The 17,411-nt window shown below is 44.8% G+C and overlaps 1 protein-coding gene across 3 annotated transcripts in view; it reads right to left on the bottom strand.

Annotated features, from left to right (window-relative positions):
- Window positions 1-17,411, bottom strand: part of LOC115775961 (spermatid perinuclear RNA-binding protein-like) — a 91,496-nt gene that overhangs the window by 1,916 nt on the left and 72,169 nt on the right. For 2 of the 3 annotated variants that reach the window (XM_030723514.1, XM_030723512.1), the window contains 6 exons: window positions 12,061-12,269; window positions 10,691-10,840; window positions 8,800-8,934; window positions 6,501-6,641; window positions 6,090-6,213; window positions 5,089-5,139 (listed from right to left, as the gene is read on the bottom strand). In XM_030723514.1, the coding sequence (XP_030579374.1) occupies window positions 5,089-5,139; window positions 6,090-6,213; window positions 6,501-6,641; window positions 8,800-8,934; window positions 10,691-10,840; window positions 12,061-12,269 (810 nt within the window). Of the gene's footprint in view, window positions 1-3,390; window positions 4,994-5,088; window positions 5,140-6,089; window positions 6,214-6,500; window positions 6,642-8,799; window positions 8,935-10,690; window positions 10,841-12,060; window positions 12,270-17,411 lie in introns of those variants that run through there. The other variant, XM_030723515.1, reaches the window with a different exon arrangement.

The following is a 17,411-nucleotide window of genomic DNA, read 5'->3' as shown; positions in this document are numbered from 1 at the left end:
TTTCACTGTGCAGTAGATGCTCAGTAATGCTCAGATGTGGGCTTTGGGACCAGCTGTATGCACGAGGAAATGAATCAGAGTGAGAGATCTGCTTCATCCTCAGCAGCTTCACAGGGAGCATCAGAGATGAACCTGAATTTAAACTCTCTTCCTGGTACAGAGAAGCCAAAGTTTCCCTCATCTCAGGTTAAACTAAACTCAGTCTCTGGGCAGACCCCAGAGCATTCAACCTTACAGTACAGCAGTTTTGGCATTTAAATGGTGGTGATGCAGTTCATGAAAACTACACTTTATTTTCTTCTTTGTTCTCAAGATTTTTTTTTAAACTAAATATAAACCAGTGGCATCAATTCAGGAACCAGAGAGCAGGACACCTGAACACGCAGGTGCTGCTGCTTTTAGACCCGTTTTATTGGCTCTCAGGATTGTTAAAGGTCAGAAGAATTAAGTGGATTCGATGCAGCCCGGTTACATGTATTGACCCTCTGAAGGAGAGCAGGGTCTGCAGCAGCACTACAGAGATGTTCACCTCAGACTTTCGTCGTCTTCAGCCTGTTTTTACTGGGTGCATGTAATTTTACACTGATAATAACGAGACTGGGGCCGCATGGTGGTTAGCACTGCTGCCTCAGAGCAAGAAGGTCCTGGGTTCAAATCCAGAGTCTGCATGCTCTCCCTGTGTCTGTGTGGGTTTCCTCCTAAAGACATGCAGTTAGTGGGGTTAACTGGTGATTCTAATAATGAGAATAAAGATTTTATTTGGATACAAAGATGGAACGTCATGTTTGGCTCCAAACAGTATATATATTATAAACAGTATATTATAAACAGTGTATTAACTCATTTCTTCTTCTGATGGATTTTGATGGATGAAATCAGAGCTACATGTAGCTGTTAGCTTCATGTGTGTTAATATGCTGTTACATGCTAAAAGCCTGAGGCCAACACGTGCTTTCCTAAAGTCATCTTCCTCATCTTCCTCTCAGCTTGATGAACTGTGGCAGTGGAAGCAGCACTTGTGGGTAAACTTGTTAGCTGAGCGACTGCGGCAGATAAATGCAGTTCAGTCCACTCTTTATATCTACTGAGGATACAAACTGTTATTTACAGATGCGCGCTAACCCTCTCATCATGGACACAAACCCAAAACCTGACCTTTACGTTCATGGCTCCTGAGCTTGGGTTAGGGTCTTTGTGGCTCTTTGACCCTGATGCATGGCGGAGGAGCAGCGTTTCAAACTGAAACGTCTGCTGCAGGAAAACTGCTCACAGCTGCAGTGAAATGGTTTCTGCACAAATTTAGAAATCAGATTCAATTCTTTTTAAGACCTCAACAAAAATAAAACACCTATGCACATGAATATGTGTTAAATCAGTCACTATAATATACATTTTTAATACTGAAATATCAATATGAATCTGTTTTATTCAATTAATTGTTCTGCATGTCCTGCAAGAACTAAAAGCCTTAAATAATGAATTATAGAAGCTTGAAAATAATCACCAGGCGAGACGTTAATACTAAAGATAATACGGCTTCTTCTCTGGAGGCACCAGGATGGCTTTACCTTCACTTTTGAGCTGCTCATGACTCAATGACAAAATGTTGTTTCTGTACATCTAAGTTTATTTTATAAAAATAATGTTTGGCCTTAAACATCCTAAATGTGATATTGAATGTAAAAATATGTTAAGACGAAGCAGTTCTTTCAAACCTGACTGAATATCTGACTCCTGGTTTCTCAACTGGTAACTAACTTCATGATGTAATGATGTTGATAAATGCCAGAGCAATGAAAGTGGGATATAACAGTTATAATAAGCTGAGGTCACCTGTGTGGGTTTCTCAGTGGACACGTGAATATTTTTTTGCATTTCTGTGATTGAAGGACAAATTCTTGAAGTTATTTTGGCCCGACTGTGGAGGTTCATCACTGATGCACAGTTTTCCTTTGCTGGTCTAGAAGGCTCCAGTAACACAGACCAGGTGGGGTTGCTGATTGTCGCTATGTCTCGTTATGCTTTAATAAAAACTTTATTCGACATGTCAGCATCTCCCATGCAGACTACAGGCAACTGCAGCAAGCTGTGAGTGACCAAAGCAACGTAACGCTTTCAGTGCAGCACGATTCACCACACTGCTAAAAGTATTCACACACACATGAACCTGAGTGACATCCATCCTTAATCCAGAGGCTTTAATATGATGTGGGCCCACCCTCTGCAGCTATAACAGCTTCAACTCTTCTGGGAAGTCTTTCCACAGGTTTAGGAGTGTTTATGGGAATTTCTGACCGTTCTTCCAGAAGCACCTCTGTGAGGTCAGACACTGATGTTGGAGAGAAGGCCTGGCTCACAGTCTCCACTCTAATCCATCCCAAAGGTGTTCCATCAGGCTGAGGTCAGGACTCTGTGCAGGCCAGTCAAGTTCTTCCACACCAAACTGGCTCATCCATGTCTTTATGGAGCTGCTTTGTGCACTGGTGTGCAGTCATGTTGGAACAGGAAGGGGCCATCCCCAAACTGTTCCACAGAGTTGGAGCATCAAACTGTCCCAAATGTCTTGGTATGCTGAAGCATTCAGAGTTCCTTTCACTGGAACTAAGGGGCCGAGCCCAAATCCTGAAACCCCCCCCCCGCCCCACACCCCTTTACACCACTGCATCAACACTCTGCATTGAGCTTGGTGATGGAAGGCTTGGATGCAGCTGCCATGGAAACCCATTCATGAAGCTCTCACTGTTCTTGAGCTGATCTGAAGGTCACATGAAGGTTGGAGGTCTGTAGTGACTGACTCTGCAGAAAGTTGGTGACCTCTGTGCACTATGACCCTCAGCATCCTCTGACCCCACTTTGTTATAATCCCACTAACAGCTGACTGTGGAATATTTAGCAGTGACTGGACTTGTTGCACAGGTATCATCCTATCACGGTACCACGCTGGGATTCACTGAGCTGAGAGCGACCCATTCTTTCACTGATGATGGTAGAAGCAGTCTGCATGCAGGTGCTGGTTTATACACCTGTGGAAGTGACTGGAACACCTGAACTCAGGGATCTGGATGGTGATTGGATACTTTTGGGAATATATTGTAGCTCTTTGTGAACAATTCCCCTACAGAGACCTTCAGTTAAGGGAATACACACTTTTCCCTAGCAACCTGTGTTCCTGGGCCTTATAGATCAGGAAGCAATTAAGAAATAAGCATACATTAATTAATATTCATGGTAAAAACAATGTTTGGACATGACTGCCCTGTAACAGAGGAATCAGGGTGAGCACAGCAGCATTTATTAATTTATAATTTTAGCATGCAACAAATTAGGTACCACGAGATACTCAGTTGTTGACAAAAATATTAATTTATTTAAAAAGAATATTACCTACAAACATAAAATAGCTCTCTGAAAAGAAAGTATTTGAACTCAACACAAAATGGCTCATACTCAACAGTAAGTGTAAACTCGGACACTCGATATCCAAACAAAAGGAAAATGTTTGTCAGTGCAACCGAATATTGTAAACCTGCCTTTTTGCCTCTGCACAGAAACAGAAAACAGAAGTGAAAATACAAAACAACATTCACATACACGAGTGATTGTTAAAGGAATACTTGGAGTTCAACAAAGAAGCTCTGATCACTTTCACAGCTCAGGAACCTGCTTTCGTTTGCCCACAGTGACTGATTTTAGTTTCAGTTACTTCCCGACTTTGTGCGTTTAGTGTTGTGGTGGGTTTTTGGTGCTCTGATGACCGTCGGTGTTTAGTGTCGGATTCTTTGCTTCCCTGCAGATCCGTATTTAGTTCCCCGATTTCTGCATGTTTGATCGTCTGTTTCTTTCATTCAAAATAGATCCAATAATCTCATGGATATTTTAGTTTGCTACATTGGCTACTTTGTAGTCAATACGTAGCTGCTGTTAATTTAGTTCCCTCAGGTACTAATTACTTTATTTTTAAATCATTCAAAAGGTAGGTGTTTATTCTGAGGACTATTTTGAAAATGGAGTTATAGTTAGTTAGTTTGCAGGTATTGTCCATTTAGTTCCCTTATTTTTACTTGTTTTTAAGTAAACTTTTAAGCAGTTTTCTTATTTACATGTTATACTCTACATTTAGTAGTTTTTCATTCAAACAGAACGTGGTACACTCATTAACTCTGGCTGCACACTGACAACAAATCAGTGGGAACTAAAGTAGATTTAAATTGTTAGTCTCTGTACAAACTGAGATTTTGTCCTTTTTTTAGTTCCCTTCCAAACATTTTTGTGTGTTTAATTTCCCACTGGCCTCACTGTATATTCACTGTCTTCGAGGCCTTGCAATGCGCGTTTATTCCATTCTCTGCAGTATCTTCATTAAATATTTGACTGAAGGGAACAAAATAACACTGAGCTCTAAACATCCCAATATCCTGTTCATTTAATCCAACAGAGCATCTTTGGATCATTACAATAACGTTTTCTGACACTGTAGGAACAGATTTGATTTTTTCACGCAGTCGCCCTGTACTGTTAGGAATAGGAGACCCGCTCATGGCCATTTATTTGTTGCTCTTTACTGAAGACCGTAATATATTTTTGTCTGGGTCCTTTTAAGTGTTCCCTGCTGAATTTATAACCCAGCGGTTCATGTAGGACTCTTTAATTTGTAATATTTACCTCACCAGCGTTTGCTCACTGAATGCAGAACTTTTTATTGTGTAGCGTTCTGATGATAAAAGAGCTTTTTTGTCAAACTCTGTGTTCACATGGATGACAACATGACTGTGAAGCTTGGTTTTTTAGCCCAGAGGGAGCATGCTGCACAAAGATCCCACTGCCTGATTTGATGCTTAAAAGTCTGCAGCCAAAATCAGGATATTCCTTTAACAAGTGACTTCCTGTGAAGTGGATGAGGGAGAGTCCTAATAGGGGTAGAGGTGGGAGACGGGGTATGCTGTGGGGACTCTGATGACTGGGACAACTACTGAGGGCATTCTGGAGGGAAAACCTGAGAGAGAGCGAAAGAAAGAAACTCAAATGTTGGGATGATGGAACAGATTAAATGGATGGATTAAAGATCAGAGAGTGAAACTGTGAGATTACCGTAAGCAGGGAGGGCGCCTGCAGGGCTGTAACCATAAGGAGCACCAAACCCTGAGGGGAAAAAAGGTCATAATTAAATGCTTAAACTTTTTATATATTTTCTGTAGGCTGTCTGCTCAGCTGCCAATTTATTATGACCACCACCAGAAAATGTGGTCATCCGAGCTTTGACCGACAATTCAATGTTGCACTCAATTACTGCATCACTATCAATCTGCTACAGACCTAATTATGAGGCACAGATGGAACCGGAGAGTTTATTTACCACTGAGAGAGTACCGAATAATGGTGACTGTTGGTTACATATGGAAGAGAACGATCTAATCTACTGTAATTGGTGGACATAAGGGTCATGTCACTTCATCAAATTTAAAAAAGGAAATTCCCAACTGACCGCGATGGATTTGCCTGAAAGAAATCCAGTATCCATTTCAGGTCCCTGCTGTCAGTTCAATAAGTGAACTTTGTGTGTTTAAGTGGATGTTGGATCACTGAAAGCAGGTCTGGAAAACCAGACTTTTCCAGGTTGGGGCCTGATTTTATTTCCAGATCCCCAAAAACAAGGAACATAATATCCTGTAAAACGAGCCAAATCCAGTTACAGATAATAATGCCTGAATATGGGAAAAACACATTTCCATCTAAATCCAGTTTCTCAGGGATGATGCCTGAGATATAATTAAAGAATAATTATATCCAAACATTTGTGACGATGTTCTCTCACTCTCCCAGTACGAATGTTTGAAATGCATGATTCCGATTAGGAAGTGTATCTTTCCCAGGGAAAGTTTTCTTTCCTTTGATGAATTAGATGGAACGGCCCATAAAAGGACACATCTCACCTGAACAGGTAGAACAGTAGAACATTAGGCAGGTTCTTCATATCTAATGAGAGCATCTTAGCTAACACAGACTCCTGAACTCTGGATAATACAGTCTACAGTCGGTTTGTACAGATAACACACATATTAAACAATGAGGTAAGACTGCTGTGTGCTCACCTGGTGGGATGTATCCATGTGCGGGTGGAGTGCTGATGTAGGGAGCTCTGGGGATAACAGGGACCCGTGGAGGTCTGGCGGCGAGGGCCGGGAGGGTCAGGACCGAGGTCACGGGTCGCTTCGGCTACACAAAGACAGACCAGCACAGAACATGGTGTTTTCTTTCAGGGTGAGATTGTCAGCACTTTGGTCACATCCTGATCAGACTGCTAAAAGGAAAATGATTGATTTAACACTCTGATGCGTCTCATCTGTCAATATCTGGTTTCCACAGTGTTTCCTGTTATTTCAACCCTATTTATATCGTTAATTCCCTGTGAAGCAGGTTTTTATTCCCAGACATTCACACACAAAGATATTGGAGGACATCAATTTAAGAGTCACTCTGAGAACCTTAATGGTTTCACTCACTGGAGGGTTTGGCCGTTTCTTCTTGTTGGTCGTAGACTTGGAGCCGGAGAACAGGCTGTTCAGAGCGGCGAGCGCAGCGCTGGCTTTGGCTACTTTCTTATTGGGACCCGTCCCCCGAAAAACCTGCTTGTCCACCTCCACCTGTCACAGCACAGAGATGATTCAGCACAGGATTCTGCTGCTTAGGACAAGTTCAGCTGAAGCTACTGGGATTTGACTATAAGACCGTCTCAACAATCAAAACTGAAGAAGAAACCTAATCAGTTCCTGGAGGGTTGGAGAAAAGTTTGTTCAGCAGGGAGAGACTGCTTCCACTGCACAGCATCTGTTTGTCTTTTTGTAGCTCTGCTGAGTTTTGAAAGGCTGTTGAATTATTTTAAAACATTAACTTACTTTTCGTACCTGTACAGTAAACACAACAAGCCAATCTGTGTGCACTGAACTGCTTGAACTGTAGTGGGGGTTACACTGCCTCGATTCCCATCATGTAAAAAGTTTGAAACACTTTCAGCACAAAATACAGCGTGCTTGCAAAAATCTGCAGTACTTGGTGGATTTACCTGATTTTCACTGAATTTGCACAAACAGACTTGAGCAACCTGGTTATTTATCCCTCCCTCCCTGCTTTTCCATGGCCAGGTCGTGGGGGCAGCAGCATAAGCAGACAAACCCAGCCCTCCCACCCCTCAGCCACCTCCTCCTGCTCATCCAGAGGAACACTGAGGAGTTCCCAGGCTGGCCAAGTGATATAATCTCCCCAGTGTATCCTGGGTCTGCCCTGGGGCCTCCTTCCAGTAGAACATGCCCAGAACACCTCAACCAAGAGGGACCCAGCAGGCATCCTAATCAGATGCCCAAACCATTCAAACTTTTCAGTGTGGGGGAGTAGCATCTCTAGGACTTCAGCTTTTCATACCTGCAGTTTCACACTCAGCTGTGAATCGCTCCACTGTGAACTGGAGGCCACTGCCTGATGAAGCCAACAGGACGACATCATCTGCAAAGAGCAGAGATGAGATTCTGAGGCCCCCACCTGGAAGCCTTCTGCCACCCGGCTACGCCTAGAAATCCTGTTCATAAAAATTATGAACAGAATCGGTGACAGAGGGCAGCCCTGACGGAGTCCAGCATCCACGGGGAACGAGTCTGACTTATTGCCGGCTATACGGACCAAGCTCTCCCTGCGGCTGTACAGAGACTGAATGGCCCGCAACAACGGGCCAGACACCCCATACTACCCCAGCACCTCCCACAGGATACCCTGAGGGACGCGATCAAATGCCTTCTCCAAGTCCACACAACACATGTAGACTGGATGAGCAAACTTAAAACATGAGAGGAGAAAGAGCTGGTCCAGCGTTCCACAACCTGGATGAAAACTGCATTGTTCCTCTTGGATCTGAGGTTCAACCACCCGGGAGGCTGAGGAATGTTGGAGCACACCCTGATTGGAACCACAATCCCAGTCTGCCAATCCAGTGGCACCACCCCAGATCTCCATATGACGCTGACACAGTGACCAAGACGGCCCTACAACATCTGGAGCCTTCAGGAACTCAGGGCGAATCTCATCCACCCCAGGGGCCCCGCCACCACGTTGTTGCCCTCTTCCCCAGACTCTGCTTCCACTACAGGTAAGCCCACTGACACACCTTGAGCCCCAAATATCCTCAGCTGGAGTCAGCAGTGCCCCACCCACACTATATGACTTTTCTTAGAAGAAAAAAAAAAATCCTTGAAACAGATTTAGATTATTAATATTTAAATAAATCAACTAATAAATCATACTATGCTATTATAGATTAAGCTATCCAGCTTCATCAAATTAGCATTTTTTTCCTAAAGCATTGAAAATGTATTAAGGTTCAGTTTATGAAAACATCAGATTTCTTCCTCTGTTTTAATAATAACCTCATTTACAAGAGAGAAACTGGAAATTAAAACATCTGCTGTGTGACATAATTCAGTCCCACACCTGTCATTAACGCCACCTCTGGTGCTTTTTAATAATACATCTGCATACGCAGCTCTTCTGTTTGCATGCCGCGGGAAAGCATCACTGCATATTTTTCTTATAATAAACCCCAAAGAAACCTGCAGCTTATTGCATACAGCGCTGCAACATTTTACCTTAAAACGCAAGCAAAAAAATGAGCTACTGCAATGGTTCACACTGATTTTACTGGTCTGTCCAGTTTCACGTTCAGTGTTTTCACACACACACACCATCAAACACGTTCCCTCGTTCATCTGATCCTAATAAGACTGTGAAACGAAGCAGAGCGGTTTGTTGTCTTACCTCTATGATGAAGCGTTTGTCGTAGCTGCTGCCGCTCTCCGATATCAGCTCGTATTTGAGGCCGCGGCGCTTCTCATTCAGCTCCATCACCGGGTTCTTACCTCCCGCCGTCAGGATCGGTCCAGGAGCTCTAGACTGCAGACGCATGCAGGGAGAGAATCAGCTGCAGGCTTCAGATGTGCTTTATCACCCTGAATGTGCTCAAGGGCTCATGTTTCCTCAAAGTAAGACATGACATCCAAGAGGCCCGTTCACGTCAGGTATCCCTCCTGCACGCTGGCAGAGGGAGGAAGATCATCAGCATCCACAGCTGATCACAAAACTTAGTTTATGTCATTTCACTTTGTTCTATTTAACTGAGCTCCTGCTATTGTGTAATCTTTATCCAACTGAGATATTCTGCCCGATCATAATGTATTCTTAACTCGGGCCATTTGATTAATGTTTTGACTTCTGTGACACAATGTTTCCTAATAAGGGTCTTTTATCTATTTTGACGACATAAAACTCAACATGCTGAATACCTATTTTATTGTTTATTGTTTATAACTTAGCGTAATAAACTGTTATATTAGGCTGCTTCAACACCGAACAGGAAACACAGACGAATCCAGAGACCGTTCGCTCTTCTTTAGTTCATTATTTTGGAAACCGCACAGTTTATCCACATGTTTATTCAGTAGGTTTACTTCATATTTTCTTTGTACTATTTGAATGATTGTATTTGTACTGATGGTGGGTCTGCAGAGGGTAACAGTTTGCATGCAGCGCCTGCTAGCACAGGTCATCTGTCTCCTTCTTAGCGCAGACATGATAAAAGATGGGCCGTGACATCACCAACAGGTTTCACCATCTCGGTGTGATGAGTGGATCCGACTAAAGTCTCATGTTCATTGGCTAACGGCTTGTTGATCACAAGTCATTAACCAATGAGCATACTGTACATACAACATGGTTTTAATGTTTTATTTATTATGACTTAAAATGAGCGACTGAGCCCATAAACTCTTCTTTCACAATAAAAGCCTTATTAGGAAGAACTTTTCCGGTCCTGTGAAACATCAGAGCATCCGTCACATGACAGGATATGAGGATATGCAGAGAGAGCATTCAGCATCAGAAATTCCCACAAGTTTCCCAACAGTAAGATGGCGATATCGAAAAGGTTCCGCTTAAAGCTTCACTAATCAGTGGGCGACATTAATTACACTTCCTGTGTCACCTTTTAAAAAGAGAGTACGTATTGACTGTAGTTTCTCCTCATGGACTTCATTAAATAAATCTGGTCTTCTTCTCACCAACATCAGGCTTCCTGCTAACAGCAGCACATTTCTTGACATCCACTGAAGACCTGTGCCGGAGGTCTCTTCCTTCCCCCCGTCACCAAGCGCTGCTCCTCGGGGATCCTCTCTCTAAAATTGTTTCACAATATAAAACACCTGGAGGCCACTGCTGTTGTGAATTGGTGCGATATGAATAAAGCTGAAATGAATTTTGGTGGTGACTGAAAGAGAAGCATTGAGGTAAAACATCACATAAACATCCCAACCTTCTGGATTTTCAGAAAATTTATCCTTCACAAAGAACTCAGTCTGCAGGCTGTTAGAGGCAACGGAGAGTCGGGGAAGGTTACATTTTTAAAGTCATTACAATCTGTTCCCAAACTGGCAAAAAAAAAAAAAAGTCTAATAAATGAAGAAAGTTGCAGAGAACATGTTTAATCCAAGGTTTCCAGCTTTTGTTAGCAGGATGACATAAGCTGCAGAAGAATTTTTAATTGTGTTGAATCTTTAACGGACCTCGTGACTGTAATCGGGAAGGAACCTTTCACAAAAGGCCGCAGGCTGTCCCCGTGTGTGTGTGTGTGTGTGTGTGTGTGTGCGCTCCTCACCTCCTGTGTGTCTGTGGAGGAGGTGATGGAGGTGGAGCTGGAGCTGGTGGACATCCTGTCGTTCTTCCCTTCCCCGTCTGACTTCTCGTCGGCGCTCAGCGAGTCCACGTCCCCGTCGTTGCCGAGCACGTAGCCCAGAGCCTGCAGCGCCTGAGGAGGAAGAGGAGGAGGAGGAGGAAGAGGAGGAAGAGGAGGAGTGCGGCACAAACAAAAACAAGCGTTCATTTAAATTTCATCAGCGGACGAGTTCCTGCTGCATTCGGCCCGACAGTCATCGGATTATAAAAGCAGCAGAGAAACTTTCTGACGGGAGATGAGTCACACTTTCACATCCATCATCTATGACTGAGTTGTCCTTGAGCAAGGCACTCAAACCCCAGCTGCTGCTGCTGCAGTGAGGCTGCAAAGCGAACAACAACAACAGAAAGACCGGCTGCGCTGAGAGCGCGAGTGAATGAATAAATGTGTGTGAAAAGACTGCGTAAGTGTGAGCAGTCAAACTTCTAGCTCAACAAAAGATCTGCGACAGAAAGAACGCCGCGTGCTCTGCCATCGATCCAGAGAACAGCTCAGCTGGTTCTTTGTCCAAGTTAATGTTCAGCTTTTAAAACATCGGAGTACAAAATTATTGACTAACACGCAGAGACAGGAGTGGATGCTAATGTGCTGTTTTCAACCCCTTTTCACTCCTTTCATTTACAGACGTCATAATTTTAAAGGTAGACAAAGAAATTAATACTGATATTAAAGAGGCCCTTCTACACTCCTTTATTTTTTATGTCACTTTCCTTTAGTGGAGTTTCTACGACTAATGACAAACTGGATTTCCTTTGTATTCCTGTTTTCTTTTGTTCTCTTTAATCTTGGCAGACAGCACAGAGTTCAACAGTTTGAGGAGTCTTTTGTTCCTTTATGAGACTTTGAAACGGGAGCCTGAAATCAGACGAGGCTGCACCGAAGGACGGTCCAAATCCACTCTGAGCGGTGATGCCTGTATCTGCCCTTATGCGTCTTATAAGTGTTGATGGGGCTAGTTTTATGCAGTTAGTTTTTTCCTACTCTCGGCTCTGTAGGATGTCACAGAGTGGGAGCGCTCACAGATGTTCAGTGGGTATAATGTTTACCACCTCGCAGCACTGGCTGCTCAGCTGGGGCCTTGCTGTGAGGAGTTTGCATGCTCACATTGTGGTTTCCTCCCACAGCTCAAAGACATGCTTTTCAGGTTAATTGGTGATTTTTTAAACTGGCCTCAGGTGTGAATGTTTGTGTTAACCTAACGATGGACTTGAAACCCAGCAGACAGCCTATCTAGAGTCTGTGAGCCTCTCCACAGCCCCCAGACCCCACAGCTCTTTGAATTCTGTTGGTACCTTGAGGGCTACTTGGAGCTTGGCAGTTCTCTTGGAGTTCCCTGTGGCCTGGTAGGTGGTTCCCTGGATTTCCACAGACATGGTGAACACTGGAGCGTGTACTGGGCCGGACTGGGACAGCAGGCGGTACTGAAGGCCCGGGTGGATCTGGTTCAAACGCATCAGAGCGTTCATGGGGTGGTTTGGATCAGTCATCCTCCAGTCCAGCACTAAGAGAGGGGAGGTGCACATGTTAGTAATGACACAGAGACCTGTCATGACTCCAGAAACAGGAAGTATGGGAAGCCGTTTCATTGGCTGAGCTCCCTCCTTGTTAGCAGGCAGCTGATGGGGCTGAAATGACACCGGGCGGGGGTTACGCCGCTGACACGCTCGGAGCCAGCGACACTTCACACCTACACGGTGACGAGAGACGAGCTGACGCTGACTCCTGAGCAGTAATGACTCACTGATGAACTGGAAATGAAACCTGAGTCCTGGTGCCATCGTTTACAACACAACTGTCCAACCCTGTCAGCTGTGCCACGAGGACACCAAAGATCTGACTTTGTAAACAAACAAAATATAAACAGGAGGACTGAAGTCAAATGTCAAACTTTTAATGTAGAAATTTTCGGACTCCGTTTGCTGATGTTTCCAAGGGCCTGATGAAAGCTCATTACCTAAAAATGATCCTGAATAAAAAATAACGAATACAGAGCCCTATGCTCACACAAATCTGCTCAAATTAGCCAGGTTCTGCCATTTATCTATGAATTTCATAAAGATAACACAAGCTGTTCAAACAGCCTGCATGCCTACATAGAGAGACAGATGCCAAAAACTGCAGTCCCTGTAATGGCCACTGGAGGCTGGCTCCAAAAGTGAGTCAGTCCCATGACTTTACAACATGAACACGATTAGAAGGCTGCTATAAAAACATCTGGGCCTCTTTCATAAAAACTCGATAGGGGGTTCACTTTTTTAATCCTGGAGTGATAATAGTAAGGTTTAACGTTATGGCTGCTTTGACTGACAGATGCAGTTCCTCTGTTGGCCACTTGAGGCCGGCTACAAAGCTGAGTAACCCCACACAGACTTCGTTATAACCTCTAACTCACCTGTTTGGATTTTACAAAGGAGCACGGCTGCTTTGCCTGATAGGTGGATCACAGGTGGCTGTAATCAGTTTATTCTTCTGAGGGCGGGCGGACCAGTGCTGCAGTGGTTACCACTGCTGCCTCACAGCAAGAAGGTCCTGGGTTCTAATCCACCATCTGGCCTTCCTGTGTGGAGTTTGCATGTTCTCCTCATGCCTGCGAGTACCGGGTACTCCGGTTTCCTCCCACAGTCCACAGTCAGTGGGGTTAGCTTAGCTGGTGATTCTAAATTGCCCATAGGTGTGAATGAATGGTTGTTTGTCTCTCTGTGTTAGCCCTGTGTGATAGCCGCCCCCCGTGCACCATTATTACAGGTGTTACCATCGTACTGAAGGTTAATGGAGAGGGCAAAGCTGAAGTGGAAGAAGGCCGGCAGAAACATTCATGTATAATTTCAGATTCTTGAGAAGCGTTACAGTTATCGATGATGCTGAGGTGATCTTCTTCTTGCATATGGCCACCCACAGACTTCAGCAGGTGTTACAGCAGGAACACTTGAAGCTTGTGAAGTGTGCAGCCGCCTGGTTCTGCAGCCACTGAGGGTAATTACTGAGAGGGTCTGACAGGCACTCAAGACTTAAGTGCGGTTTGTATGAATATGGATGCAAACGGCATGTACGAAAACAAATGTGAAGGTGCCGGTGGACAGGTGCTGGGAGGAAGGCAGTGGGAGGTGTTAAAGCACTGCAAGTGTGTGTGTGTGTGTGTGTAACCCAACATACGTGTGTGTGTGTGTGTGGGGTGGGAGGCGGTGAGATAATTGCGTGGCAGCAGCCAGCAGTATTAATCCTCCTCTATCGCTGCCTCTCGTCACCTCCTCTGAACTGGAAGCAGATGAGGGTTGCCGGAGACGATCGTCCCACTGAGGGCCGATTTAATTACTGTGACACTGACAGACACGAGTCAGAGAGGGAGGAGTGAAGAGGCCACGGCCATCAGTGCCAAGAGTGCTGCAGCTAATTATTTTTTCCACTGGCAGTAAATCTGCTGATTATTATTAATTTTTTTTTTAGCAATTATTGCATTAAACTGTCTATAAAATGTCAGAAAAAGCAGACTTTAAATGTCTTATTTGACCCACAATCCACAACTAAAAATACTGATTTTAATATCCTGCACAAAAAAGCATCAAACTCAGGACCTGCGGGCCAAAACGGCACCTAAGCTCAGCCGAGGTCTGCACAGGGACGCAGCGAGCGCTCACAACAAACCAAACAAACCTTCACAGCACCCGCAGACTCACAAACACAAACCGGCACACAAAAAGGACGGTCGGTGCAGACGGCAGCGAGAGAGACTGAGAAACGAGGAGCCCGCGTTTCCAGCGCGACACGGCGGAAAGATGCTGAACTGAAGACGCAACTGCAGCCAAACACGATTTTAAAAACGTATTTTTCTGCTTTTTTGAGCCGATTCTGGAACTTCTAATTACAGGTCTCAGCAGATGTTCACGGGGAGCCTCTGACTTTATTCACCACATCAATACCAAAGCAAACGGCTGAGTGAGAACCAGGAATGAGAAATGATAAAATCATGATTGGCATTATTACGGATGTTTTTAGTAGCTGCATCTATGACGTTGATGTGAAACTCGTAGGTGACGCTGTCCTCGAGTTATTGTGATTACAAAGATGGAAGTCGGCCGGCCGCCCTGCAGGCGCGGTGACAGCAACACTTTGGTCTTTTTAGTCTGAGGGGTCAGAATTACTGGAAACTTTGGTTTCTTTTGTGCATCCGTGCCCTTATTGGACAGCAAAGAGCCCCGGGTCGGACTCTAACCTGCGGCACACGGTCGCCTGCTCGCCCGCTGAGCCAAAGCGGCAGCGAAAAGTTTTACGTGAAAACTAAACTGGAAAACTTTGTGTGGTTTGTGTTGACAGAGCAGCGCAGCGGGGGGGGGGGGGGGGGGGGGGGGGCACATAACACTGTAAATCGTGGCTTGACAGCACCATATGAAGTTATGTCAGCCAAGAAATATGAGGAGAAGCCTCAGCTGCAAAAAGGCAGCGTCACGGCACAGACCGTCACTGATGAGAAATGCTGATGGTGACGGTGCCGCCTGTTTAAGAGCCGTCCAAACAGCTGCCACAAAACACTGAGAGGAAAGAAATATAATAAAGATGTGGGCGGTCTGACATCGCTCTGTGTTCTGGGCTGAAGTCAGTGTCACACAGACCTCTGTGAACCCGAGCTGATTGATTCCTAAAACTCTCTGAAGCCGAATGTCTTTTAGGCTTCGCCGGCTTCTCTCTCAGCTCTGTGGAAATCTGATAACTTCACACAATTTTCTGCTTCGAGGATGCAGCTCACCTAAAAGCCACTGCTGCCAGAAGTCTTCCTCAACCTGATTCACGCTGCTGACTGATGCCGCTCTGAGATACAGTGACAGGGATGAGCCGGTGACTAAAATGGATTCCTAATATGATCTCATGAAGATATCGGACGTGGCTGCTTGCCGGGTTTCACACATCCAGCCTATAATGGATCGCATTCAGCAGGGTCAGGCTATTTTCTCTCCTCTGATACAGAGATTGAAGCGGATGTGCCGCGTTATTCTTCAGCCTGACAGGCCGATTTGATCCCCGTCACAACAAAACGTCCTGATTTCTGAGAAAAGATCAGCGGCGCTGCGCACTTCTTTCAGCTCCACTGCCTCACTTTTCCACCTTTTACACAAAGACCTCTTTTACGGACAGCTATAGTTTGCGTGCACACACACACACACACACACACACACACACACACACACACACACACACGCACGCACACACACACACACGCGGCTTGTCTCTGAGTTGTCAGTCAATATCCACTTATCTCCTGTGAAGAGCTTTCTCCGGGGAACTCAGCCTCTGTGCGACGTGCAGATTTGACCCGTGCAGTCTTCTGTGTTTACATCTAAAATGTTTCTATTTTAAAGACCAGCCACAGTTTTTAATGTCATCGTGTTGGGAAGAGATCCTAAAATCCATTTAGCCTTTTAGAGGAAGCAACAAACAAAGACGTCGCGTTAGCGGCGTGTCAGTAAACTCGGCTTCCTGTGTCGCCAACACAAGTCAATTCATCAACACTTTAATTACCACTCAGATATGCACAAGTGCACATTGTTGGAAGATTTTGTTTGTGAATGAGGTCATTTGACTGTTCATCGAGAGCAAGAGAAAATAAACGAGCCGGGTTTCCCAGCTCTGCAAAGTTATTACAGCGGTGTGCGCGGCAGACACGCTGATGGGAGGGAGTCAGGATTCATAAAAACCTGACAATTATAAATAATAAAAAAGGGAGTTTTATTCCAAGTCTGAACCGCATCGCTTCATACTTGAACACACCCTGAATATGAGGTGTGATCCAAAAAGCTTCAGGACTGCGTTCGTAAAAATCTAAACTTCATCTGTTGGATTCTGGCAGATTTCAGTGTAGCTTCATTTTTAGATCACTCAGCTGTGTCCCCTCAGCTCAGTGATGAGTGCTGGATCTCCTCCACTGGGTCAGGTTTCATTTTCTATGAGCGGACAAAGTCACCGGGAGGCGAAGCTGGCACGCAGCCCCGTGATGAGTGAAGACCGCGCCCGTGTTTTCAAAGCGCTCCGTGCTGGCACGGGACGGCGTGCTGGCAGGTACCGGGTCAGAGCGTTTCCTCTGAGCTCTCTCCATCAGATGGTGCGGCCATTACAGCTAAACTCCGACAGTCTCAGCGTGGAGATGAACTCGTGGAGCAAAGCGAATGCTGAAAAATAAAAGGCCTCGTTCTTCCACTGAAAACTGCTCGGCTGCAGCCGGAGACTCGGCTTTGAGCCCCGCCGATGAGCCTCCGCATAAAATTTGGATCAGGTTGAAAGTTGATGTTTGCATAAGTTTGGAGCCTGAGCTGAAATCCCGGAGCGCCGGAGCCGGACCTTTAACGTGAACGTCAGATTCACAACTTTCTGGTCATACTGTTGTTTAACATTATATTTATACTAATGTGTGAAAATATGTATAATCATATATGGTGTTAAATAAAAGCTTTCATCTCAAATCTTTAGTTTGCCGTTAACGATCTTACATTCGGAGGGTGCTGCGTGTAATTAATATTTATCCGAGTGTGTGAAGTTATTTCTCAGACCCAAACGAGTCGTCTCTAACAAATAACTGCAGAGAAAGATCAAACAGAGCTCTTAAAAATAGCAATAATAAAACAATAATACATGTGTGCTGTTATTTCAGCCCTTT

This window comes from Archocentrus centrarchus, unplaced genomic scaffold, assembly GCF_007364275.1.
Source record: "Archocentrus centrarchus isolate MPI-CPG fArcCen1 unplaced genomic scaffold, fArcCen1 scaffold_26_ctg1, whole genome shotgun sequence".
Lineage (NCBI taxonomy): Eukaryota > Metazoa > Chordata > Actinopteri > Cichliformes > Cichlidae > Archocentrus > Archocentrus centrarchus.
This window is presented reverse-complemented; position numbering and strand designations above follow the sequence as displayed.